This window comes from Melampsora larici-populina (assembly GCF_000204055.1).
Source record: "Melampsora larici-populina 98AG31 unplaced genomic scaffold MELLAscaffold_5, whole genome shotgun sequence".
Taxonomy (NCBI): domain Eukaryota; kingdom Fungi; phylum Basidiomycota; class Pucciniomycetes; order Pucciniales; family Melampsoraceae; genus Melampsora; species Melampsora laricis-populina.
Genome location: NW_006768769.1, coordinates 113,368 through 140,165, shown reverse-complemented (window position 1 = coordinate 140,165; position 26,798 = coordinate 113,368). Strand labels below are relative to the sequence as shown.

Genomic DNA, 26,798 nt, shown 5'->3' with positions numbered 1-26,798 from the left:
TGAGTGAGCTCGCCTCCAAATTGCTTTCACGTGTATTGTTCAAGTTGATCAAAAACCATACTTTTGCGGGGAATCTTTTGGGTATGGGTTATGTGCGACTTGACTTTACCACAATGGGACTTCCGAATTTGTTAGCAGCTGATTGGTTCAACTTGTTCTAAATTGTATCCAGATTCCAACGAGTACAATAAAAGCAGATACGAACAAGAAGTGAGTATTTACACCTTGGCATGAAACCGAAATATCGCGATAGTGATCCTTAATCCAACCCAGTGGTGATGTCTATCCTTCTTCGCCAATCTCGATCAATCCGTGCTATCGGGACTCCATTTTCGAGTCTCTCGCGCGGTTATGCGACGGAAGCGAAAGTGAGATTCTTTCCTGATGAACCCTCAAAGCCTATCATGAAGTACGATCAGCTTCCGGGTGCAAAGAGTCAGGATTTGTCTGGGAAGATGAGTGTATGGCAAGATGGTATGCCATGGGTCATCATTCAATCGATCTAGGCTTGTCATTTGTCACATCTTGCTCACGGTGTGCATGACTTTGGGATAGTTCGCGCACAGCAACTCGTTGCAGGTAAGCTGTTGTGCTCGCAACCTCCTTGGCTGCCTTGACTGACTCGTACCTTATGATTGATCGACTAGATTACTCCAATAGCATAGGGAATTATCTACAAGATGCAGATGGCAACAAGTTCTTGGACGTCTTTGCTCAGATTGGTTTGCCTTTGGTGCTACTTCTTCTGTTGAGGAAGGACGTTGAACTCGGAATGCACCTCTGGCCTTTATTTTTGCATAGCATCCATCGCAATCGGGTACAATCATCCTGAGCTACTAGCTTTGGCAAGATCAGTCCGTGATTACTTGATTATCCCTCATATTGAAACATATCAACAGCTTATTTTCTCTTGCACTAAATACAGGATGAATTTGTACAATTGGCGTAAGCACTTCTCATGACAAATTTGGTGTCATGGAACTCGGAAAAATCTGCTTAATAATATACCAACAATTCTTTACATTATCAGAATGAATCGACCAGCGCTTGGTGGATTTCCACCATCAAATTGGAACGACATAATTTCAAATGGCTTGCTCAAAGTAGCACCCCCAGGACTCGATCAACTATTTACAATGATGTTTGTCATCATCACAATATCCAGACTCTCTCATTTTTCTGCTTCCAAGTACTAAATTTCTTAAGATGATCCTGATTGGCTGGAATCAATTTTGACGCAGGTGTGGGTCTTGTGCAAATGAAGGCGCCTTGAAAGCCGCATTCTTTGCTTACCGACAACGTGAAAGAGGAAGTCAGCTCGCCGAGTTCACGTCTGAGGAGCTCAAATCTTGTATGAACAATCACACGCCAGGATCACCTGATCTGGTAGCGATGAGCTTTAGGAGTGGCTTTCATGGCAGGTTGTTTGGATCGTTGAGTTTGACTCGGAGCAAAGCAATTCACAAAGTGTGTGATATCGCTCATCAAATTTTCCGAAATGTTATTAGGCTGATCAATCGATGTACCCTGTTTTGCACACTTGTGTGGTTGTAGGTCGATGTACCAGCCTTTGATTGGCCAGCCGTCGAGTTCCCACAACTCCGTTACCCACTGGCAGAGTTTGAAGCCGAAAACAAAAAAATCGAAGCTGCGTCTCTACAAGGGGTCGAAGAGACCATACTTGAATGGTATGTGCTCTGATGCTAGTCCGCGTTCTAAGCATTTGATCAGTGTAAATCCATTAACGCTTTGCATCGTGTGCTTGATCATGTCTTATAAGGAAGAAGAAGGGTCGCTCTGTCGCTGCATTGATCGTTGAGCCAATTCAATCTGAGGGCGGTGATTACCATGCCAGTCCAGCTTTCTTCCGCGCTTTACGCGCCCTTACCCTGAAGCATGACGTATACCTGATCGTGGACGAGGTTCAAACAGGTGTTGGTGAGTATCTTTTACCAAACTTCATCAAAAAGTTGCCAAAAATTTACCACACTTTGGCTTGATGATCAGGTGCCACCGGTCATTTCTGGGCACACGAAGCTTGGAACCTGGAAACGCCTCCGGACTTTGTCACATTTTCGAAAAAGATGCAAGCCGCTGGATTTTATCACACTATGGAAACCCGTCCGTCCCAGCCTTATCGTAACTACAACACGTACGTCATTCCTTATGACTGGCATATTAGCAACAATTGAATTTGATTCAATTTATCAATACATTTCTTTAACTGGCTCACTGCTACAACACAGCTGGATGGGTGCCCCAACTGAAATCCTGAAAGCACGCACTATCATTGACGTGATTGAACGTGAAAAGTGAGCAAATCCAATCATACAAGCATCCAAGATCAGTTTTTGACCTCAAAACATTCACACCTCTTGAACAGCTTGTTACACCATGTGAAAGACGTGGGAGCTTATCTCTATGGAGGGCTTGAGACGCTTTCGAAATCGGTTGGTCAAAACAAGATTGTGAACTTGAGAGGAAAGGATTCGGGTACATTCTTAGCATTCGATAGCGCAACTCCTAAAATGAGGGATGACTTTGTGAATAAGATGAAATTGGCAGGGGTCAATATGGGAGGGTAAGTGTCTCTTCTGGTTAGATAGAAATGTGAAATATTAACATCCGAATTTCTCTGTCTTTGATAAATTGCTTTAGTTGTGGAGACAAAACAGTGAGATTGAGACCTATGCTAGTGTTCGAAAAGCCGCATGCAGATATCGTATTGGAGACAGCAGAGAAAGTTTTGAAGGACCTGTGAAGACATATCAGTGTATCCTGTCTCTCTGCATAGTTTATGGACGGCACAATCCCCACATGTGTGTACTCGGATGTTCAAAGTGAGCTGTAGGTCAAAGTGAACAGTACATTATACTATGCGCTTTATGTCGGAATTTGTGTGCTTGTCTCTGAAGAAATGGTATGATATTCATGACCAATCAAGTTGTATCAATTTTGTAGCTCAAGCCAGATATGAAATCAATTGTTAAATATATGTTGGTGATAAGGAAGCTCACAACCTCTTCCTTTGGTTGCCTTTCAGGGGCGAATATTTATCAAAGTTCAAAAAGGCTTTCATGGGGTTGCAAAGCTTCCAGCTTCTCACACCACCCCAAGGTTGACAAGGGCTAACCTCCAAGACATACTCAGATAGCAGCCCTCAGCATGAGTGCATGGGATGTGAGATTTCTTCTTTTTAAAAACTTGAGGACTCCTTGAAATCTAGGCTGAAGGGCCACTCTGTTGGCAGTTTCATCACATCCAGTCAAAATAAATGATAGATCCCAAAATTGGAGGAAAAGGTGAAGATTATCAGGATGTTTCTATTGGGCATGTGATCTGCGGGGTCATTTCAAACGTCAGAAACACAGTTCAGGCGTTAGAGGTGGCTCAGGCTTCCAAATCAAGCTGCAGGAGCTCGCAATAAAATATTGAGCCATGGAAAAGTGGTGCTATGAAGGGCAGAGGAGGAATGCAGAGAGAAATCTTGTGTTGACATCATCATAATAATCCTTTTCAGTGTACTCCATGATGATTTTGGGAGAACTTGACCACCAGTGCACACTGGTTTATTGAAGACTGGTGGTCCAAGTACAAGTGATTGGTCGGATCCTTACAGTTGCTTCTGCAGACTAGTGGATGGTGACAATGGGGCATCTTAAACTTTGGAAGAAGTGATGGAGAATGATAGAGAAAGCGAAGAAATGAGTCACGTGACTGGGTAGAATTGCAGAGTGAGAATTCCCGAACTTTGACGGTTATCACCGAAATTGATTTGTGACCCTCAAAAGATTTGACCTTGCTTCACATCCCCTCTTGATTTGCTTGAAGTTCGTATGGACAAGCGGTCAAGCTTATCAACATCGAGTTGTTATAGTTCACTGTAGCTTGGCTCGCTGAAGGGTTCGGTTCAGGTCAGTTCACGATTAAGCTTAACACGAGGACCCTTGTGGATGCTCCTATGGCTGGGGTAGTGTCTGTTTCTTAAACTGATACATTTTTTTTCAATCGCCCAATTCAGATCGAAGGTGATGATGAACAAATTTTTGTCATCTCACCAATTCAACACTAAACTCATTCGATCTCATTTCTCAATATCATCAAGTTCCTCAGAGCCCGTCCTTCAATCTAATCGCTATTCACCTACAATCAAGACACAAGCTCAATCAGATACCTCCATCTCTTCGCCTGGTCATCATTTGCTTCTTCGAGCTGGCTTTCTGAGACAAAGTTCGACTGGAATATGGAACTTTTTACCAAATGCTATCAGGGTGCTCAAGAAAGTCGAAGACATCGTACGTGAAGAAATGGAAAGAATAGGTAAATCAAGAACCTTACGAGAAACATTGGCGATCGACACGCTGCTTCGAAGTTCCCCGTTTTCTAATGAATCGAGAGTGTCTTTTGGGGGACGATTTCTTTAGGTGCTAGTGAAGTATCTTTATCACATCTTCAAACCTCGTCACTCTGGAAAGCTTCAGGTCGATGGAACACAGCAGGCAAAGAGGTTTGCATCTTGATCGCAGCTTTGTAAGACTAGTGGAAGCATCAGAATCTTACTTGCCGTTCGCCCAGCTCTTTCGACTCTCGGATCGAAAAGATGCTCATCTTTTATTAGCACCGACTCACGAAGAAGAGATTACTCAACTGGTTAAGCTTGATGTGAATTCCAGTAAACAACTTCCAGTGCGCCTCTTTCATATAGGTTCGCTCTACATGTCATCACTTCTGAAGGTGTTTGGTGGCCAGCTCAACACCTATGCAGCATCAGACTGAATTTTACTGATTTTATCAATTCAATCAATAATTAGGACGGAAATATCGTGATGAACTACGACCCCGAGCTGGATTACTAAGATCCAGAGAATTCATCATGAAAGATCTCTATACATTCGATCTCGACCGGACAAAGGCACTCGAGACATACTCAGCAGTCCAAGGAGCTTATGAAAAGATCCTAAAAAGAATTGGGATTCCATTTGTGGTGGTCTGTCATATATACCTCGATGATCGTGCGCAACTTGATGATCGCACTTATTGACAGTTCATTGTCACTTGCTATTTTGAAAGGCTGAAGCGGATAGCGGAGCAATCGGTGGCTCGCAGTCACATGAATATCAATTTGAGTCACCCTGTACGTCACACATTAGAGAACCCATATGCACTATCTTCAATATTGATGATTTACACGTGCTGACCTTGAAAAACTCGTACCAAACCTTATACCTGATCTAGCAGGAGAAGATACAGTGATTAAGTGCACGAAATGTGATTACATTGCAAATGTTGAATTGGCAAAGAGCGTTCTGGTCCCGCCTTTGTCCGATGTCAATGCATTACGAGTCGAATTCTTTCAGACTTCCCTTAATACGACTTTACTGGCTGTTGTCCTACCAGCAAATCGACCAATCAACCCTTTAAAACTTGGAAAAATCCATCCCGATCTTCTTGAAATGAAAATAAATAATGCCACCGAGTTGGCAGGATTAGACGAGCGTTTTGAAAAATTGGACGTTTTGATTGACGAAAGTTGCATGACGTTTGAAATTGAGGAACTTTATCGAAAAATTGAAGATCAATTCATCCATCTCACCTCTTTGCCAACATCTTCTAGCATACCCGAGTCTGTCGACTATACCCCATCGGAACGCTCACCACTTTCTATCTGGTCTCGATTACCAACCTATTCAGTTCACGATGTGCGTCAAGTCTTATCATCATCTCATGTATATGACAACAAAAAACCAGCTCCCAAAGAAGATCACCTCGACCACTGCCCAAAGTGTCGTTCACCTCTGGGATCCTCAAAAGCTATTGAAGTTGCACATACCTTTTACCTTGGTACCAAATACTCTTCTTCCCTCTCAGCCACCTACAAAATCTCAGATCCCAAAACCGGTCTTCAGAAGGAAAATCCACTCGAGATGGGTTGCTTTGGGATTGGGATCAGTCGATTGATGGGTGCAATTGCTGAATGTTCGCATACGGAAACTGGCTTGAGATGGCCGATCAATGTTGCTCCTTTCAAGGTTTGCATAATAATCCCAATGCAAGAAAACGACGCTGGATCATCTGATCTGATCAAATCTGTAGCTCAAATCATTGGTCGTGAAGTAGAATCTATAAAAACAAAAGTAGGAGAGTTGAAAGGAGAAGTTTTGATTGATGATCGAATTCAAAGAATCGGATGGAAATTAATGGATGCTGATTTGGTTGGTTATCCGATTTTGATTGTACTTGGAAATCGTTGGATTAAAAATCAAGTGATTGAGATTAGAGATGTAAAGAATGGAAAAGTAATAGAGTTGGAGAATGTTGGGTTAGTTGATGGGAAATTGGTGGATCAGGGGAGGTTGAGTGATACTATTGGGTCTCTTATTAATGAATCAAAGTAGCGGTCTTGATTGTCTTGTTTGTAATAATGAATCAATCAAGGGAAATAGACAAGAGCCTTTAGGTCAAATAATCAAACTAACTCGTCACCCACTATCAAAAACCGCGAGCTTGTCCCACATCTTCATGATGTAGTCATAGAATTCTTATCTTCATCTTGACAATCAAGTAGATTTCAACACACTTATCACGACCTAGTAAGTTGAGCTGATTCTCATCTGAAATCACTTATTTGATGAACCATGGCAAAGGTTTTGGTTTATCGTTGGTTGAGGATTCAGGAAGGAAAGAGGAAGTGGTTTGACAAGCAGCCAATTATGAGAAGTACGTTTTCCTAGACGGGAGGATTAGATGATACGCTAGCAAGACTCCTCAGCGCACATTTCAAGGAGCCCTGGTAAAAGTTGTACTGCTGCATGAAATGAGAAGCACTTGTATGCGCTTCTGGTCGACTGCTTTTAGCTTTTATTATCAAGAACCAAAATGCATTGAACTTCCATCATCAACACATCCAATTTCACTCAACCTCCCCATAAACCTCCCCTAGCTCCCAATCGGTCAAAGTCAGTCTCGAAAAAATAATCAAGTGCCTTTAAGAGCATACTTTATGCTCAATCTCACAAGAAATCTTTTGTTCAATATCTTCACAATTTCAATCCTATGACTAAAAGCACCAGGGTGCAGCACTGGACCTACCAAATATCTAGCATCACAGGGGACGAACCGTCCGACCTCCCGACTGGATTCATATCAATCACGTATCAATCATCCCCTTCCGAAACCTGGTATTCCACGAAGGTTTTGTCGATCAAGCAAAGCTACAACACTCGATCAAAGCACGGCCAGATCAGGCGATACTTTGAATGTTTTTAAAAACCCTCATTTTCTCAACTTTCAAGGTTCCTGGGAAGAGCAATACACCTGTCTCAACTGAACGTCAGGTGCATGGGAAATATCATTTACCAATTGGTCATGACACCATCATCATTCTAGGATCAAAGTGACATACGTATTTGCCGGAACATCTATTGCCAAATTAGCTTAACTAAGCCCCTCGCGCGGCCGCGAGGGGCTTAGTTAAGCTAAATTGCCAAACGGACTGAAGGTTCATGTAATTAGTATTCAGCTTCAGTCAGAGACAAAATGAAATGGATTTAATTCGCTTGTTGACCGCCAACATTGGGACCTCTTATACCGCTCTGCTACGTCCACAAATGCATACTGCAAACCCAGATTAATTTACCTATAAACTCTTTCAAACTCACACCCTCCAACTTCCAAAAACATAGTCATCAACTATCCTCGAGTGAGAGTCCTTCAAGATGGCACCTTCATCACCTTCGTCAGTTTATACAACCCTCCAACCTCGTAGATCGAAGGGTCACCGTTCGATTGATCTCAAAGCTACCGCATCATTTGCATCACCTCCAAAGCCAATTTTGCCAGAAGAGTACCCAGCCTTGCCAGCTGAGCTAATGCGCAAACCTGAGTCCATGAACCCAGCTGATAAAGGAACTCCTGATGCATGGGTCAAACGAGACGAGAGATTGATACGTCTCACAGGACGACATCCATTCAGTTGAGTATAAATTTACTGTCTTGGCCAACCTAGTTAGAGTACAGCTTAACCCTTATGCAAAACAGATTGCGAAGCGCCACTGACGGATCTATACGATGCTGGATTCCTTACACCGTCTTCATTGTTCTACGTCCGTAATCATGGTGCGGTACCTGAATTCAAAGGAAAAGATCCAAACGAGTGGATGGTGAAAATAGACGGGTAAGTTATTGATCTAGCTCCGCTATCAATATCTCAATTTTAAGCTAACATACGCTAACTGCTCGTCTCCAAAAACAGACTTGTCAAAAGACCCATGAACATTACCCTTGGAGACTTACGTCGAGGTCATTTTCAGACCGTCACTCTTCCAGTAACCATGGTATGTGCCGGCAATAGGCGCAAAGAGCAAAACGCAGTGGCCCAATCCCTGGGTTTCAGCTGGGGTAGCGCTGGTACCTCTACGGCACTTTTCACCGGTGTTTACCTTTCAGAGGTGTTGGAATATGTGGGTGCCATGGGGATTCGTGATGGAGCTCGTCATGTGGTATTTGAAGGAGCCGATGTACTTCCTGATGGACCGTACGGTACTAGTCAGACTATCAATACTGCAAAAGATAAAGGAAAAGGTCTCATGTTAGCTTGGGCCATGAATGGCTTACCTCTCGAGTAAGTCGAGCTCTTCACCATTGAATCTCTTGTGGCACACCCGCTTCGATATACCTAATCGGACTTATATCCCCTATCTTTGTCAGACCGGATCATGGATACCCATTGAGATTGGTGGTTCCTGGTCAGATTGGTGGACGTAGCGTGAAGTGGTTAACCAAGATCACAGTATCCGAGAAAGAGTCTCAACATCATCTTCACTTCCGAGTCAGTCTTGACACCCCCTCTGAAGACATCCTCTCATTTGTTTGACCCTTGGCTGTTGCATTCGGCTATCAGGATAACAAGGTCTTACCAACGGAGCTGACAGCTGATAGGGCGCGAACAGAGAGCCAGTGGTAAATTTCAAATCGTTTTCGTCTTTGGCATAATGTCTTGGATATAGTTGTTGATCTTGACCTGGGCATGATGCGAATTTTGTTCTTCAGGTGGTACGATCCGAAGTATATAATCAATGATCTGAACGTCAACTCTGTCACGTGTTACCCGCAGCACGAGGAGATCATTGAGATGAACAAAGATTTCTCAAGTTCTACAAGTGATAGAGATCAAGGCTCGGAACCGTCATCGTACAATCTGCGAGGATATGCTTATGCAGGTGGCGGTCGTCGAGTGAACAGGGTCGAGTACTCGCTTGATGGTGGTGTTCAATGGAAATTAGCCTCGATTGTTTATCCGGAAGATCTTTTTCGAAAGATTATCAATCAAGAAGCAGATCCAAAATTATGGGGTACATTCGATGTCTGTGAACGAGATCAATGCTTTTGTTGGTGTTTTTGGAATGTTCAGGTTAGCCTCAAAGATCTTGCGAATGCGGATGTTTTTATGGTGAGAGCAATGGATTCTTCGCTCGCGTTACAACCTAGAGACATGTACTGGAACCCCACTGGAATGATGAAGTCAGTTTCATGAATTGTTTTCACAGTGTTCACAATTATTATCCTTGGACTTACCGTTTCCTATTTTTTCAGCAACTGGTGGCATCGAGTCGCCATCCATAAGACCGAAGTGGATGGCAAGCTGAAGTTGCGTTTCGAGCATCCTACTCTTGCTGGTGTACAGACCGGAGGATGGATGCAGCGTATGAAAGATGAGGGTCAAGACATCTCTAAACCAATCTTTGGTGACGCTGCGAGTGCTTCAGCTGAACCTAAGAAGCCTGCTCCCAAGCCGCAAACAGTAAAGATGACAAAGGATGATGTTGTGAAAACGATTACTCTATCAGAGCTTGAGTCTCATGGCGCTGAATCATCTGAACCTTGGTTCATTGTAAATGGTCAGGTGTATGATGGCACTGCGTAAGTTGGCGCATCCACATCATATGATTCGCTACCTCATTGTATCACACTCAACTCATTTTGTCTTTCAAATCTTAGTTTCTTGAGTCAGCATCCTGGAGGAGCCGAGTCTATCAAACTTGCCGCTGGGGAAGATGCAACCGACGATTTCATGGGATTACACTCAGCATCGGCGAAGAAACAGTTGGCTGGATTTGTTGAGTTCCACACAAACCACGATCGTTGTTATCTACACAAAACCCCCTTGATTCTCATTCCTTTTTCCCATATCCTTACACATAGCATATCGGCACTATAGCCAACACAGCTGGCGACTCCGAAAAATCTGAAAAGACGAATGAAACGACTACCATCTCAGAGGTTTTCTTAGACAAAAAGAAATGGAAACGTTCAAAGTTAACAAAAGTGATCAAGATTAGTCAAGATACAAGCCATTTTACTTTTGCTCTCGAATCTGAAGATCAATCACTTGGACTTCCTACTGGACAACACGTTTATCTTCGGGTGGCATCGGATGATGGTACATTTATACAACGTGCTTATACTCCTATTAGTAAGGAACACCAAAAAGGCACGATAGAATTCGTGATCAAGTGAGAAGGCATTTCATTTTTATAACTAGAGTGCAAATCGGCGGAAGATTCTCCAAAAGATACCTGAACTGATTACACCTTCATATGCAGACTTTATCTTCCATCGAAGCAATTCCCTGAAGGAGGAAAGATGTCAGTTGCACTTTCTAATGTAAAGGTTGGTGATCAAATAGATATGAAGGGACCACTTGGATCTTTCATCTGGTTTAAAGATGGAGCTTGTTCATGGAAGGGAACGGCCCGCCATACTCGTAACTTGGCGTTGATTTGTGGTGGATCTGGGGTGACTCCGATCATTCAAGTGATTCGTGGAGTACTGGAGGACGAAACCGATTCTGAGACTAAGATGTGGTTGATCGATGCCAACAGGTAAGCTAAACAAATCAATCGCATATCAATGCTATCCTATCCAGCTCAGTACTGATCACCCTCATATGTTCAGAACTCAAGGGGATATCTTGTTATACAAAGAACTAAATGAGTTGGAAACTAAACACCCAGATCGATTGAAAGTATTCCACGTGTTATCAAATGCTGATGATGAATGGAAAGGTGAAAGAGGTAGGGTGACGAAAGACCACCTTAATCAACATCTCCCTTCCCCTGATGTTGATACCATGGCGTTTTATTGCGGGCCGGTATGTTGGATACTCACTAGTCGTGCCATTTTATTTGCTGCAAAAAACTGATCCATACTTTTCATTTGTGGATTTTTCACTTTGTTTTTTTAGCCTGGACTATTGGATCAAGTTGTGACTCCTAATTTGAAAGAATTGGGGTGGGACTTGGAGCGGAATTTGGTCTTGTTCTGATCATTGATTTATGGAAATCTTGGTGGATCTGTTTTTTTGCGTCGATGGCCATTTTTTATCATTACCTGAGTGTCTTCTCAAATGTAACACTATTGGATACTTGAAGTGGTTTTACGAGTCATTGAATGAGATTATTTGAAGTGGGGCATTGTATGAGATTGCTCAAAAATGATTGTTTGCTATTTCTTCAATACAATGGGTGACTCAAGATAAAATGCAAGAATGATTGTTCAAATGATCATATGAAAGTTTAATGACAAAGTTTTTTGAAGTATTAGTGCCTCCTAAGCTCTCTTTATCTGAGGAGGTTCAAAGATGCCTGTATCTGATTTTGAATTGAAAATTATCTACTAATATAAACTACAACATAAATTGATCTTGAAAAGACTCCAGTATCAGGTTAATTTCAAAAAGACCTTATAAACAAGAACATCGACTAGAAAGCCATTTGAAGCTCAAGCGCTTGGCACAAAGCATCATTCATCTACATAACGGTACTTAGGATGAATTAGTTCAAGTTGCTGAAGAGAGAGAAAAAAGGGAACGCTCACTTTTAGTAATCTTCCTTGATTGGTATATCAAGTTTTTCAACCGGAGATTCAAGTTCATTAGGTTTGATACCCATCTGATTTATATCGAAACCTTGGGCTTGAAGAGCCGCATAAAACTTGGCATCGATCTCAGACATCTTGTTAGGTCCTATCTCATCTACCGTAAACCAGATCACAATAGCAGATAGAATTGCTAGACCACTGCCCACCCAAAAAGGCTGTAAAGGTTCACGATTGTAAGTTATATGAGATTATACCTCAAAGATCATGGGGCCAGATATGTTGAAGCTAAGACCACAGCAGGTAAGAAAAGACTTACGCCTGTTTCTTGGGATGGACCGGCAGGGAATGCCTTGATAAGTGCTGGGAACGCCCAAGTTCCCACGAAGGCGCCAATCTTACCAACTGCGGCAGCTGTTCCATCTGCATCAACAACGAGTGCGGTGAGGGTGTGGGATCAGTTTCTCGGCCTTATTTCGGGGCGCATGAGGTAAGGCTGTTGGGGATCATGATGACTCACAGAAAATTCCTCTGATAGACGAGGGACTTGATTTGGCGGCAAGCATCCCGAGACAATTTCCGCTGGTGATGAAACAAGGATTTGAGTATGTGCCAGCATCATTTATACTGGAAAAGATGACGCTCACGGGCCCGCTTCACCGAAGCTCAAGAATAGTCCATACATCACTGCGAAGCCTCCGATATGCTCCATAAAGAAAAGATCTGAATTCAAAATGATACAATAGAATGAAAATAAGTGTTTAGTCAAGAGCAGAATTGAGTAAAGGTGAGCGCTCACAGAATCCAGACATAAAGAACCCAAAGGTAGCTTGTAAAACAAGACAGATTACCATCATATTCTTTGGTTTCAGCTTATCGACAAGTAAGGCTCCAATCAGAGTTCCTGGGATATTGAATAGATTGATAACCACATTCCTAATTTTTTTAAATGAGGAATCGATTTAAGAAAATGAGAATCTTCATTCTGTAAGAAAGACTGATCGATTGACATACCATCCCAATACAGTGGTAAGTGCAGCATGCTTTCCCGTGATAGTATCCACAACAGTAGAGCCATATATACCAAAAGGATATGTGATGAAGTCTACCGGAATGGAGATACGAGAGGTAAGACGGCGGAAGAGCTGAAATTATAACAAATTTTCAAAGAAAGTTACCATAGATGAACCAGCCTAGACATAACCCAAGCCACTGAACACCGAAATTTCGAAATAGTAATGCCCAAGGATAACTAGGAAAATATGATATCAGAGTTGAGGACACATGTGAATTTTGTTGATTTGAAATGTTTTGTGGACTCACGCTTTGAGTGGGATCCGCTTCATCGAGTATTTTTGAAAGCTTTCTGGTTCGGCCATGTTCATCCGCCACAACAGCACTAAGAGCGGAGGAATTGCACCTAGGATCCTCATACCAACATATTAGCCTCGCACTACATATTGACCGGAAAATAAAGGCGAGAGAGGGGTTGAGGAAACACCTCGCGATAATTGAAAGACTTACCTAAACCTAGAGACATTCTCCAAATGACACGCAGATGGTCTTCCCCAAATATCCATAGTAGCACAAGAGGAACAAAGGCCTATTATGGCATGGTGGTTTAAGTAAACATGATTAAGCCAAAATGTAGATTCTGTGGCGTGGAATATGTTCAGGTTTGCTTGTTCTCCTACTTACAGATACAACAAATCCCACATCAATCATACAATTTGTGGCCAAAGCAAATATTGCGTTTTGTGCTTTGGTAGGGACTGTTGGTACGATAACAAACAAGAAGTCAGATCTGATGACTCATGCAGGCTGAAACCAAACGTGCGCATACCATCTTTTTGTTCTGTGTTCTCAGCCGCAGCAACACTGCCAGAGGGATATTCTGCTCCAATTCCAATCCCACCGAAGAATCTACAAGGAGTGAAGGCCGATTTCAGTGAAAACTATCTTTCATTATGGTCAAAGATCTATGATTCTATGCTTGACTTACCTGTACGCACTTAGCGCTTGCAGCATACTAATTGTGCTTCCACCAGCGCCGTATGCCCCTGATGAGAGACAGGCAAAGACAAATACGATCAAAGTCGCTGTCATCATACCTCCCTTTCGGCCCCATCGATCCGAGAGCACGCCGAAGATGAGCATGCCTATGTGAGGCGAGCGTGAATCGAAAGCGAGCAATTTTTAGAATTTCTTGGCTAGCTTCTCTCGAGAGCAAGGTTTTGAAAATTGGGTCAAACCTAGTACTATGCCAGCAAAGCCTACCGAGGAGAAGGTAGTACTGTACCGAGCAAGCTCGTCTGCGCCGATATCGTCCGCATAGATCCTGATGACAATTCGAGGAAACGATGCGTCAGTAGACAGCAAGGAAGCTCGGATAGACATGGCTTAATGGTGATCACCTTTTAATCAAAGTATTGACGGTACCTATGACACCATTTTGGTACCCATCACTGAACAGAGCCGTACCTGTACGGGCATCGTCGGTTTAGTAGGGCCCTCGGTGTGTCGTCTATATACATACAAATCGATTTCCAAAGGCTTACCGCACGCGAAGACCAGGGCCAAGCCTTTTGGCTGGTATTTCGATTTTTTTGGAATGTCGTTTTGACCTTGCCTGTCATGGGTCTCATCGGTCATGTTGGAAGGACGGAGCAGCGATGCCAAGTTGCTCAGTAAAATGGAGGCTGTGGATGAGATGAACAAAAATAGGCTCAGTCAATGAGTCGCAGTCGATGAGAGTGGACAGCGAAGGACGTACTCAGCTTCACGGTCGAAATGAAATATTAAAGGATTCTTAGCGTGGTGTTGCTGTGAACAGGAGTCGAAATGAATGAACAGCGGGGCATACAGCTCAATCCAACGCTCACAAATCACAAAATTTGGCTCGACAGCCTACTGCGGCCCGTAGAGGAGCTGACCTGATTCGAGCGACTAATTTTGTATTTCTTTTTACAGTCTGTAATTCGTGTGCTTTCTCGACTGGATCGGTCTAGTGTGGAACGTCGACTCAGGAGGACGAGGGACTCGTGCTAGGTCAAGGAAAACGTGATCAAGACACTTTACTTGCGACAAACCCCAGCATTGGAAGGCTCCCGGAGAGACAGTAATCCCAGTGAGCTGGAGGAAACTTGTTGAGTGATTTCTGTTCCGTATTTCCCCGGTTTGAACGCTGTTTGAAATTTTATGCATTCGGGCTCGGTGTTTGCAAATTTCACATTTGGTATTCTTTGAAGAGTATGTACACATTACTACATGACCATCAAAAATCAAGACGTATCGTATGGCTGTTGGACCTTGTTGGACATAATCTGAGCACGTGTGCTGGTCTCCCTGACAAGATAGGAAGCTGTTCAGTAGCCTTTGAACCACGTTTGAGGATGCGCGGAGCATAGGAAGCCTGATGATCTTCGGCTATGAAGGCGTTTAAGGTGGCATGTTGAGACCTTGGATACACATTGAACTTGACCAAGCACCATTATAGGCAATCAAAGAACTTGCAGTGAGGTATCGGGCGCAATCAGACTTGTGATGACGATATATGTGATATGTCGCATAGGGATGGAGTCCACACAGACATTTCAAGCTTTACTCCAGGGAATGGATCGATAAAGCAGATCTTACGTTTCCAGCAATCTGTGACAAGACATGAGGTCTCGAGACGGTGTTTACGAAACAAATAGGAACGGAAACCGGCACAGCTCAAACCCCTGGAGGGCTTCAAACACTTCAAAACATGTCATGGATCTATCATCTGAGCTTGAAGGGCGCAAACTGCAGGGAACGGCAAAGGATTGCGGGAGGATAAGAAGTCCGGTATGTCTTTTGGGAGACTTGTGCAAGAGCAGATAAGGGCCGCTACAAGTATGGACAAGGCACAGGAGTGCCAAGTTGTGAGACTCAGCTGCTTTCAAGCAAGCTTGCAAGAGGATCTTCCTGAGAGCAAAAGGAAGACTGATAAGATCAACAAGAGTTATAAATTGGACTGACAGTGGGAGTTCTTGACTCAGTACTTTGGCTCTGTCCAGAGGGCTCACAGTGGAATGGTTGTGATGCAAAGGCTTGAGACCACCAGAGGCTGTGGGGCAGTACAGATGTATGCCTTATCCATGTTTGTTAGAGAGTCATGATACTTTGGGTTACAGAAAACCCTCGAGTGTGATCAGGCTTGTGTTCCTAGAAGCTCTTCTGGATACCAGTAAGATCAGAGTGATAAAGGCCTCTGAGGAAAACTCAGCTGGAGCAAGGGAGAGCCTGCGAGGTTGATGGATTGATCCAATTATGTTCTTGGCTCCCTGTAGTGTGCCCCACTTACCTTAGAAGAGCTGCCATCCATGGGCACTTTGGATGTTGGCCTCAGAAGCAATTATGAAGGTAGTGTTAGCTTAACAAAGCCCACTCTGTGCAGCTGCATCCACACCCTCACAGAGGGTCTTATGACTAATTGTTGATTCTTGGCACAAATACTTCAAGGATTGGGTCTCCTTGAGTAGTTGCACAAATTTTCCCCCTTGCCTCACAAACAACCGCCACTTCACCACACTTGGAAAATGGTTCAGAATCATTGCATTTATTGACTGGGAAAATCTGCTCCATCAAACAGTATATGAGGTAGGTTTTCAAGCCTTATGTCTCAATTATGTACAGCATGTATCATGATTTCAGAATACAACAAGGTCACAATACAGTCAAGGTTGTAAAAATCCTCAAACCCCTTTGTTGGCCAGACCACTCAAAGTGCCTATGATATGAGGCTACAAGAACATGTGGAAAAGATTATGGACAACTTTCTCTGTGGGGTAAAGTGACATTTTTTCATGAGGTAATCACACAATGGCAAAACCAATGTAAGGACACTTACACCTTGGAGTACTCACACCAGGATCCAACAATTAGTCATAAGCCCCTCTACAATGGGCACAGATGAGGTCATGCAGAGAGGGGCTTGTTAAGATAACTGGCGGTGTAAGGTCTTGACCACATATATGATTTGCAGAAATTTTTTGGGGGGTTATGGAAGATTTACACACAAGCTGAATTTAGATACAAAAGGTCAAGTAGCAGAGGCAAGGGGGAGGCTTTTTCCCACTGAGTTTCCTGATGCCAGCCTGTGGAAAGATGCTGGCCTGCAAAAAGAGGTTGAGAGATAAAAGAAAATGGGGGTGATTTGATGGGTGCTTGGCTTGTGCTTATACTTAGATATGCTTGTACTGTAATCTCCCATCAGTGTGAAGGATCAGAATTTTCTAATTCTCACCTAGCAATATGTCACCTATCAAAGAACACCCTTAAAGATTGCATCATTCTCACCTCACAATTCATCACCTGTCAAAGAACATCCTGCAAGAATAGTGGTACACAAATATCAAAACCGTATGGGAAAACCGTATGGAAAACCGCATGAAAACCCACATGGTTTTTTTGGTTTTTGCGGGGAAACCCAAAAAAACCATGCGGTTTCATGCGGATTTTTTATGCGGGTTTTTCATATGGTTTTCATATTTGTGTACCGCTAGTGCATTGCATCTCCACTAGCCTATTCCATTCCTATCAAGGTAGACAAAGTGTTTGCAGCAGTTCATTGGGCAGTTAGGGGTGCATAGGTTGTTGGGCATTGGCTGAGTCATGTGAGTGAGCTTAGTACTTTCGTGGGGAATATGAAAGGCTTTGAGTAGAGATACCATGTGGTGATGGTTGGTTGGTGAAACAAATGCAGGAGATGCATGGGTGATAGCAGAAAGTTCCCCCTGAACCAGCCAATGTGAAACTAACATTTTCAAAAATTTCATACTCAAAAATCTTGGATTTTGGAGCTTTCATGCCAATCTTATTGGTAAGGTTTTAAGATCAGAAAAATTAGTTCCTTGTTTTGATTCCAGCCACATTGGTAAAACCATAACAGCAATAATTGCACCCTTTACATGATTTAATTTTTATATCAAAGAGCCAATAGTGGCACATAACAATAGCATGACTTGTAAATGTGCTGTGATTCCACATATATAGAAACCATGGTACATGTTTTGTCAATGTTTACAATACCCAAGATGTATTTTACTCTTGGACAATCGCCATACTCAGCAGTCTGTAAGTTGAATTACCAAATAGCCATTGTCAAGACCGTCACTTGGGGAAATATGATGGGGTTTGAGGTTCTGGGATGCCAATACTCCAGTCAGGTATGTAGCTTGTTGTATGAGGGAAAAGAGAAAGGTTGTACAACGGTAAAGTACAAAATGGTTCTTCTCTAATCTGTGACATCCTGAGAACCCTTTCACGGCTCTGTTACATTTCATTTGGATCATAAAAGCCATGTTCATACCAGTTTGGTTAGTAACATGCCAACATTTTCAGCACTCAGATCATACCTAATATGTTGGTTGGTTTAGGGGGAGATTTCTGGGGTCCTTGGATGCTATCGTTAAGGGCGGGTTCAAAGCAAATTCCTTACACCATTTGATGGCACCCTGAGGTTTTCTTCTGTCCCTCACACTTCTACCTGCATTACACACTGCAGGAGCTGGAAAATATCATGTTACTGTATCTTGGGCTTCCTCAATGTTTTTTAGTCTATTGTGATCATATACTTAACATTTTCAATCCCCAAAATTTGTAAGCAATACAATCTCATATGTGATACTGTCTGGAGAAACTGAACTAAACACAGAAAACAAAAAGAGATAGCAGATCTCAGTTTGGGTATAGCTTCCTGTGATATTTCCTCATTGCGGGTTTAGATATGAATTGTCAGATCAAGAGACAACATGAGAATTAAGTGAGAAAATAATTCACTTGCAGTTTCTTTTTATGATCCACTTGTTGTAAATTATGTGACATATAAACATACTTTGGATAATGCAGTGGTCTTGATTTGTATCCTCACTCAACACTCTAATCATGATACTGGAACCATCCATACCTGCTACCTCTCCCTCATTGACAGCCTGTGAGAGTCACCTTGGAATTTCTGCGAACAAGTAATAAGAGAAAAATGAGAATGGATGATGACGTGCAGCATATGAAAGGTGTGAAATCTCTCATCATTGCAACTTACTACAGTCAAGTACAAAGATGGGCTCCGAATTACTGCACAATTGACGAATGAAGAACATATATCATGTCCTGTGTGTGCTGAAGTCCCTCAGAGCGTGGGCCTCCCTTGGAGCCAACGTAGGAGGCATCCTGTGTGTATTCACAAGATCACCTGTGAAGATATGATGTCTGGGCCCCACTTGGGTGATTATTCCAAACAATGCCTGGTTATGCTGACCATGGGATTATCTATCATGAGATGGCCTTGCATCCCAGGTTTGGTGCCACTCAGCAAATCATCATTGGCTTGCCAACAGTTCAAATCTAGCCAGAAACGGATTCAGAGTATTGATTTTGAATCGTCTTCTTCTGGGTTGGCTTGACGAGGTTGAGTGTCATTTGAAGTCCATCCATCAAATTGAGATGCAAGCAGCAAACTGGATCAGGGGCATGTCCAGACCTGATCATTCAACGAGCAACGCTGACTTTCATCAACGTTGGACCGTTACGTTGAATTACGTTACTAACGCAATTTTGGACAACGTAACGGTCAAAATAAAACCGCACGGGCACGGTGTGACAACGTAACACAATCGTAACAAATTTCTTATTTAGCGCAACGATACATATTCTGGAGGGCCGGAAATAAAAGACAACGCAACAGGTTGATTGAAAAAAAGGTGAGAACGCAACGGGCCAGACAACCAAAATCAGCCAAAAACAGAAAAAAATTAAAAAAAGACTCTCGGTCACAAGATTTGGTCAACAAAAAGGACAAAAGGAAGTTAACACTATTTCAAAAGGAAGTTAACACTATTTTTGTATGAAGAGATTGAAAGAAAACAGTTTTTTTTAGATTTCATTAATTTTTATCAAAGAAAAGAAACATTGAGAAAAGTTTTTTTTTTAAATTTGAGCGATCTATTATGTCCAAGCAAGCTAGGGAGGAGCCTTTTGTTTCCCTTTTCTCCTATTGACAGATTTCTCCCAAGCTTGGAGGACCAACCCCACTTGTTCATAATCGTCAGTAATGCCAACTCCTTCGCGTAGCCACAGGCAACTACCAACGCACATCTCAATGGTGCGAGGCGCCAAACGACCTCGCACGGCAGTAGCCACATCGGCTGCAGCTGAAAAAGTTCGCTCAGCTGCAGCTGAAGAACCCGGGGCCGATAAGTAGTCCCGTGCCAAGGAAGCCAGGACAGGATATTTGTGTTGATGTTCCTGAAGATGAGATGGGCAAAAAAAGTTAGTGAAATGTATGCAATTTAGTTAATGTGTAGGATCGACTTACCTTCCACCAATTAAGAACTGCCTCAGGACCATTATCCACACCAGAAAACACCAATGGGTCGTCACCCTTTAAATAACAGTCCAACTCATTAGCTACTGATGAGGTGGATTGATTCTGATAGAGTCGATATATATCGGGCACATGAGGCGCCGGGAGTTCGTCTTGAGGACTTTTGCGTGATCCAGTAGGCAGATCCAGTTCAGACTGGCGCTGTTGAAACTGTTCATGAAGGTATTCAGTCGTATGGGTGGTTATCGCATGGTCGTTTCCAAGGGTATGTTCGAAGAAGCGTAATCGAAGGGAAGGATGAAAAACCGCAGCCATGACAAGAGTATCACAACAAAGGGCTTCTTCATAGTAAATTTTAGTTCGTTCAATACAAGCATGCAAAAATGGTTGCATGCGATCTTCATGTGGAATAGCAGAGGATCGAGCTTGCAAAGAAGTAAGTAAATTTTGATACTCAGCAAGAACCATACAACCAGTTGGTGCATTGGCCTCCATGCGCTTTGTCAGAGTTTTGAACGGCTGATCAAAAAAAAAACATTTCAGTAAGTAAATAATCAGATGCTTGATTTACTGGGGTGCTTACTCGCAATTCATCGAGTAAATCTCTTACATTTCTCCAGTCTGAGATGGAGAAGAAGGTCTCTTGGAAATACCCAGAGCCTTTCTTGGAAGCTTTCTTATGATACCTCGACTTCTTTGCTTAAGATTTAGCCGCGTCTTCTCTCAGCATCTCATCGATGACCTGCATGACCAATCATTGATCAATTACTGAAATAGATTGGGATAATACCACATGGACGTACATCTCAGTTTTCATAAACTCGCTCCCATCTTTCCAGACATATGTTCCATCGGATACCGTGACCTGCAATCAAAGACCGACCAGGTCCTTCACCATCTGGTCGCTTTCTTGTTGGATCCAATCGACGTACATTAAAGTCCTCGCGCCATGCACTAGATTGTGTGATCTTCTTCACAACGAAGTCAAGCTATATCATATAGTAATGTCAGCCTGATGTCAAAGCAGATGAAATGGAATCACATACATCTTTGGTCAAAACCTTCAAACCATTAAGTTTCGTTTTGGTCGGTTTAGGTACAATGTCAATGGCCTCCATATCCCAGTATTTGTCCTCAGCTGTGTCAGTCTTCATTTGTTCTGATTCTCTCAGTTCATCTTCATCATGTTCTTCGTCATCTGAGTCTTCGTCGTGCGAACGCGAGGAACCAACAAGAATAGCCGGGTCGATCTCTTCTAGATCATCGTTTTCGGGGATGGTTGGTAAGTTGTCTGGTGAAGGGAAGAAACCTAGAACCTCGTGCCGTTTATTATGAATTGGAAGACCCAGGGCAGCTATTCCGGCGTTGACAATAAGACCGATCTTGTGACACATGCATTTGATGTGCATGGTCTCAGGATCCCATGAGTAATCCGAGCTATAGCCATCGTGTTCTTGAAGTTGCTGATGCATCTCGGCTGCCAATGTCACGTTGTTTGACGCCGAGTCAGTCGTGTGAGCTAGCATGTAATAGAACAATATATATCATGTCAGCAGAAGAAATGAGAAAGTAAGAAGAGATAAGATTAGAAACAATATGAAAGATAGAATAGATATAAAAGACTTATCTTCTTGTAGATACCGTGTTTCTTCAGTACAGTCACCAAGGGCTCTGCAAGCCAGGCACCTTTATGATGATGGGCAACCCGTTTCAAGGTTAGATGGCGAGACACATAATTCCAGTCGTCGTCGATAAAGCTAGCAACACCTCCAATGAAAGCCCAAAGATTCCCTTTTACCGTCCAAACATTGTGTGTCAATGTGAATTTTCCTGGAATGGACTACATGAATATGAAATACAAAGAAGAGAAACACAATCATTATATATTTCAAAATGATACAAGACCATTGGAGAACTACTCACTTCTAGCTCCCTGTAGACCGTGTCTCTTAGATTAAGATGGAGATTTTTGGCCTCCTTGGCGGTCCACTTACGGTTGTAAAGCCGGGCATCAGGTCGAGCATACCAGAAAGCTGCTTGAAGCATCGAGTCTTCTATTCGAGACCATGGCAGGGCTTGCCGTACCTGCCATAGTGTCAAGAGCTGATTGAAAACCTTCATATCGAACTTGGGAGTCACCGTGACAAAGTTATTCATTGTTGAAACTTTGTGGGCGTCTGCTTGTTTCTTGGCGTTGACCTCGGCGACACTCGGAGGAAGCTTGCACCCACGAGCAATCGCTTCCTTGCGACGGGGGCAACCTACCTTTGATCTTCCTTGCTGATTGGAACCGTCACGGTGAATCTTGAGATTCGATAGCGTGGTTGCATGTCCTCAACAAGTTTTTCCACACCAAACACACTCATAGTCCAAAGGGAATTCTGGATCCTAGAGTGAAACAAGAATCAAACAAACATCAGTCATCTAGGATTCATAAGGTAAAGATTGAAAAGGAAACTAAGAAACGAGGATCAAGAGAATATGAAAACATAATCAGGTGTTACATCTTCTGAACCAGGTGTTGGTTCCTCAAAGTATATCTCGATAGCATCATAGACTTCCTCCTTGCGTTCCGGGTCGGCTTCAGATTTCTTCGATTTTTTACGGATCCTAGCATTCTCATCGTCAGAGTCTTGGCGCAGGTCTCTGGAATGACCTTGGGTTGATACCGAGGGAGCGACACTCTAAAGAAAGAAGCATCCTAACTGTTTTAGAAAGAGAAATAGATACAATAGCATTATGGAGATCAAGCACTTACTTGGTTTCGATTTGACTCTCCTGTAGCAGCGGTGGACGTAGATGCGGTGGGAACAGCCTACATAAGACAGAAACAAACGAAAGTGAGAAATTTTGAGATTGGGAAACTGTTGTGGGATGAGATACTTACTTTCTATCCTTTCGATTGGGGAACGGATGACTTCTTCTGGCTGAAAGTCTTCTTCTTTTGTTCGATGCCACTGCGGTTGGATCTTGCAACCGGTTTGGAGGCGATATGACTAGCTGGTTTGGAGGCGATGTGACTGACTACGGTCTCGCATTCAGATCTAGATGTCGATCGGCCTCGTTTGCGGCCAGTTGGATTGGCCGCAGAGCTTCCAGCCGACGGATGAGGTTGCGAAGAAGGGAGAAAAAGTCCACGTCGACTGTCCTGAGACGGTTGAATCATACCAGGTGCCAATCGGAGTGGAGTGGTAACGCGTGAGGTGCGACGAGGTTGGGAACAATCACTCTCACAACCAGAGTCTCCACACATTTTGGAAAGGAGTTGATGAGAAGTTGAAGTGAAACTTGGAGAAACCGATTGATATATCTATGTATTGAAATCAGGTGATAAAACGAATCGAAACAGATATTAGAAACAAAGCATAACAAAGATCAGGAAGAGATGGTAGAGGTGAAGAAGACCCTTACGTTCTGGTTATTGAAGGGATATCAGGAAATAAAATGAAATGATTCGAATTCATTAGAATCCAAACATAACAAAGATAAGGAGGAAAGGATTGAAAACCAGGGTACACTTACTTCAGTGGGGCTGAAATCGTTTGAGTCTTTCAAGATCGACCATCCGTTGGTGTTGAGGGTTGCGGTCCGTCGAGTGAGTTGATGATGCAACCAGTTGGTCACATCATCATCGTACATGATTGGTGGTGAGCTGACCTATTGGTTGCATCAGCTTGGATAATTGCCGATAACGGAAATTCTTGAGGAATCCCCATGTAACGTGCCGAAATATGAAACCAAGGCTGTCACAAGAATGCCAATGTAATTTCACAAAAAAAAACCCCGCGACATAGCTTGCTAACGTACCTGTAAGTACGTTAGCAAAAACGGCCCCGACCAATATCGTAACCCAGTTACGGTACAACACGTTACACGTTGAAAATAATGTAACCTATGGTGTACGTGTAGACTCATACTGACATATAAACATGACATGGGTAAAACATGTAATTTTTCCATGTCATGTTTGGTCGAAATTCATCCCCAAGCCAAATACCGTACGACACGACTCATACTGACACACATCGACATGGATTTTTGATTTACAAATCCCGTGTTGTAACATGAGTCATCTCGTACATCGTACCGTCCGGGAAGTGTCATACTGACACAACATGACACCAAATGTAAATTTCTCCAGAATATTGCGTTCGGATCGGACCAACGCTGGATCACTACGCTACTCAACGCTACCAGGACAAATCTGGATAGCGTAGATGGGCAAGTTAATATGATAACGCAGTAGCGTTATGTTGGGGACTGTCAGCTAACGCTTCGGGATCAGCGTGCCTTGAACAAGCTAACGATTTTTTTTGAATTGCAATAACGCAGTGGTAGTGCGTTACAAAAACTCGCTAACAACTAACATAAGTTTTCCCGTAAGCCATTTCAGCAAGGGCTTGAAGTTCAGCCCATTCCTGACCGCTCAATTTGACCCCACCGCGTAGCCACATTTGACTCCCTACAAGGCGTTCGATATTCCACGCTGAAAGCGATCCTCGATCGCTTGCACAGACATCTGCTGCAGCCGAAAAGGTACGCTCTGCGGGAGCCGAGGATCCGCAGCAAGCCAGATAGTCGCGAGCGAGTGAGGCTAGTACAGGATATCTTGATGCCTTGTTCTGTTTGAAATGATGTATTCACGTAAGTACAGCGGAGGAGAAAGGCAGATTAAGTTGTTAAAATAGTTACTTACTTGCCACCAAGTAAGAATGTTATGAGGATCGTGAGCTTGATCCTCAGGTATATAATCCTCATCCTTGAAATAGGCCTCTAGCTCATTAACGTCTGTATTCGGACCTTTTTTTGAAGTGCAATAGACACGAGTTCGATTTTGAGGCTGAGTAGAGGGAGCTTCGGAAGTCACTATCGGGTTGATGATAGATACTTCTCTGACCATCTCTTTGCGTTCATCGTAAAGTTGTGAGAGTGTAACTTCAGCGTTAATAGCCACCGAAGGATCGTCAAATTGTGATCGAAAAAACTCAATTCCGAGCATTGGATTGAGTAGGGCGGCCATGACGAGAGTCTCGCATTCTAAAGCGTTTGAAAGGTACGTTGACGTCTTTTTCAACATTGCAGTGAGCATAACATGGACACCTTCGCCTTCACGGCAAGATGCCAATTTTTCAGAGAGCTGTGTCTTGAGTTCGACAAACTCAGACAGCACTAAAGCTCCGGTTGGAGCATCACCTTCCATTCGCCTGGTGATGTGCAAAAATGGCTAGTACATAGTTGGAGTCAGGCATCTATCAGCTGGAATTCCTCGATACAAGAAGTTTCATGTTTGACGTACCTCTAGAACATCAAGAAGAGATCGTAGTGCGGCCCATTCAAATGGAGCCATCTGTTTTTCATGAAAATAACCGTGAGGTTTTCCATTCTCACGGCGACGTCGGTTTTTAGATAATACTAGCTCTAAGTCCTCTTTGAGCATATGATCAATGACCTTTAAGTTCAAGAAAATAAATGAGATCGACTGAAATGTATAAGTATATGAAAAAGAGGATGTGACATACCGATCGAGCATTATAAGCTTTTTCAAGAGCTTGATATTCACAACCCCAACGAATGCCGTAGCCGGGTATGATCATGGGTGTTTTGACATCCAGACGTTCAGCCACTCTTTTAAAGTTTGCACGCCACGATGAGGATCTTGTAATACGTCTACAGATCCATTTCACCTGCTCAGATGAAATGTTAATCAGCTTGAAAGAAGGATAATATATCACAATTTGAAGATAACATATACATACCTTTTCTCGAATGTTGTTGAGAGTCTCAGCTGAGACTGAGGTGCGCACACCCGAGTCGAACATGTCAATACCCAGAGATCCTTTAGTAGGATTTGGAAGAGGGTCAGGAGCCCCTTGAATGTCTTCAAACTCGTCATCGAGTCGGTCAGCAGTATCCCAGGCTGCCTCATCAGTTTGTTCTGTCAAATCCGGGTATTCATCTTCATCGGGTTCGTCATCGTTGCTGCTGTTGTTGGCCTCAACTTCTTCATCAATAGTGGGAAGGGTGTTGATTTCGGGGAAGGAGCCTAATGTGGCCCGCTTGATCGCTCGAGGAGCAACAGTCTTGATACCAAGGGCATTCAACCCGCCGTTTACTACAAGTTGCAAGATATGACAGAAACACTTGATGGACATTGTTTCAGGTTTCCAGTCAATTGGAGGGTCATTGTCTGTTGAGGCTTCTTCAAAAAGCCTATGCATCTCAACCGCCATCGTGTTGTTGTTAGAACCGGAGTCCGTTGTCTGCGCTAACAAGTAATTAGCCCCAAAATATCAGCTATCACTGATAATCAATTTCATTAGAATTAAATCGAAGAACTTATCTTATGGCTCAAGCCATGTTTCAAGAATATGTTAGCCAAAGGTTGTGCTAGCCACACCCCCTTGTGGTGCCAAGGGATGCACTTCAGAGTGAGGTGTTGTACAACGTACTTCCAATCATCATTAATATAAGTAACTGAAGCGGTTATAAAACTGTAACGATTTCCTCGAGTAGTCCACACATCGTGGATTACTGTAAACTTGCTGGATAAAGCCTGTGTTGATCAAAAACACAAAAA

The 26,798-nt window shown here is 43.1% G+C and overlaps 5 protein-coding genes across 5 annotated transcripts; 3 read left to right on the top strand and 2 right to left on the bottom strand.

Moving 5' to 3' along the window:
• Positions 1–278: 278 nt before the first annotated feature.
• MELLADRAFT_33755 (uncharacterized protein) lies at positions 279–2,761 on the top strand (the record flags this gene model as incomplete). Its single annotated transcript, XM_007406246.1, has 12 exons — positions 279–435; positions 585–722; positions 802–854; positions 926–945; positions 1,031–1,141; positions 1,242–1,467; positions 1,555–1,688; positions 1,781–1,938; positions 2,008–2,152; positions 2,247–2,312; positions 2,384–2,581; positions 2,659–2,761. The coding sequence occupies 12 exons, from the start codon at positions 279–281 to the stop codon at positions 2,759–2,761; spliced, it is 1,509 nt and encodes a 502-aa protein (XP_007406308.1).
• Positions 2,762–3,823: 1,062 nt separating this feature from the next.
• MELLADRAFT_42095 (uncharacterized protein) lies at positions 3,824–6,944 on the top strand (the record flags this gene model as incomplete). Its single annotated transcript, XM_007406247.1, has 8 exons — positions 3,824–3,914; positions 4,022–4,320; positions 4,425–4,507; positions 4,576–4,705; positions 4,812–4,987; positions 5,071–5,134; positions 5,236–5,342; positions 5,784–6,944. 7 exons carry the CDS (start codon positions 4,032–4,034, stop codon positions 6,393–6,395), a joined length of 1,461 nt encoding a protein of 486 aa, XP_007406309.1.
• Positions 6,945–7,886: 942 nt separating this feature from the next.
• Positions 7,887–11,323, top strand: MELLADRAFT_33600 (uncharacterized protein; the record flags this gene model as incomplete). Its single annotated transcript, XM_007406248.1, has 12 exons — positions 7,887–7,971; positions 8,038–8,173; positions 8,252–8,620; positions 8,707–8,827; positions 8,900–8,958; positions 9,049–9,519; positions 9,592–9,918; positions 9,997–10,114; positions 10,201–10,511; positions 10,602–10,880; positions 10,954–11,149; positions 11,243–11,323. The coding sequence occupies 12 exons, from the start codon at positions 7,887–7,889 to the stop codon at positions 11,321–11,323; spliced, it is 2,553 nt and encodes an 850-aa protein (XP_007406310.1).
• Positions 11,324–11,518: 195 nt separating this feature from the next.
• Positions 11,519–14,957, bottom strand: MELLADRAFT_42088 (uncharacterized protein; the record flags this gene model as incomplete). Its single annotated transcript, XM_007405830.1, has 17 exons — positions 11,519–11,807; positions 11,875–12,092; positions 12,194–12,297; positions 12,395–12,456; positions 12,522–12,597; positions 12,674–12,810; positions 12,889–12,979; positions 13,053–13,126; positions 13,198–13,294; positions 13,399–13,477; positions 13,573–13,646; positions 13,718–13,797; positions 13,877–14,033; positions 14,127–14,212; positions 14,289–14,355; positions 14,433–14,573; positions 14,804–14,957. The coding sequence occupies 15 exons, from the start codon at positions 14,524–14,526 to the stop codon at positions 11,877–11,879; spliced, it is 1,494 nt and encodes a 497-aa protein (XP_007405892.1).
• A 7,735-nt stretch (positions 14,958–22,692) lies between these two features.
• MELLADRAFT_93371 (uncharacterized protein) lies at positions 22,693–23,860 on the bottom strand (the record flags this gene model as incomplete). The annotated part of the gene is made up of 6 exons (XM_007405829.1): positions 22,693–22,877; positions 22,980–23,036; positions 23,109–23,190; positions 23,247–23,531; positions 23,633–23,635; positions 23,744–23,860. The coding sequence occupies 6 exons, from the start codon at positions 23,858–23,860 to the stop codon at positions 22,693–22,695; spliced, it is 729 nt and encodes a 242-aa protein (XP_007405891.1).
• Positions 23,861–26,798: the final 2,938 nt, after the last annotated feature.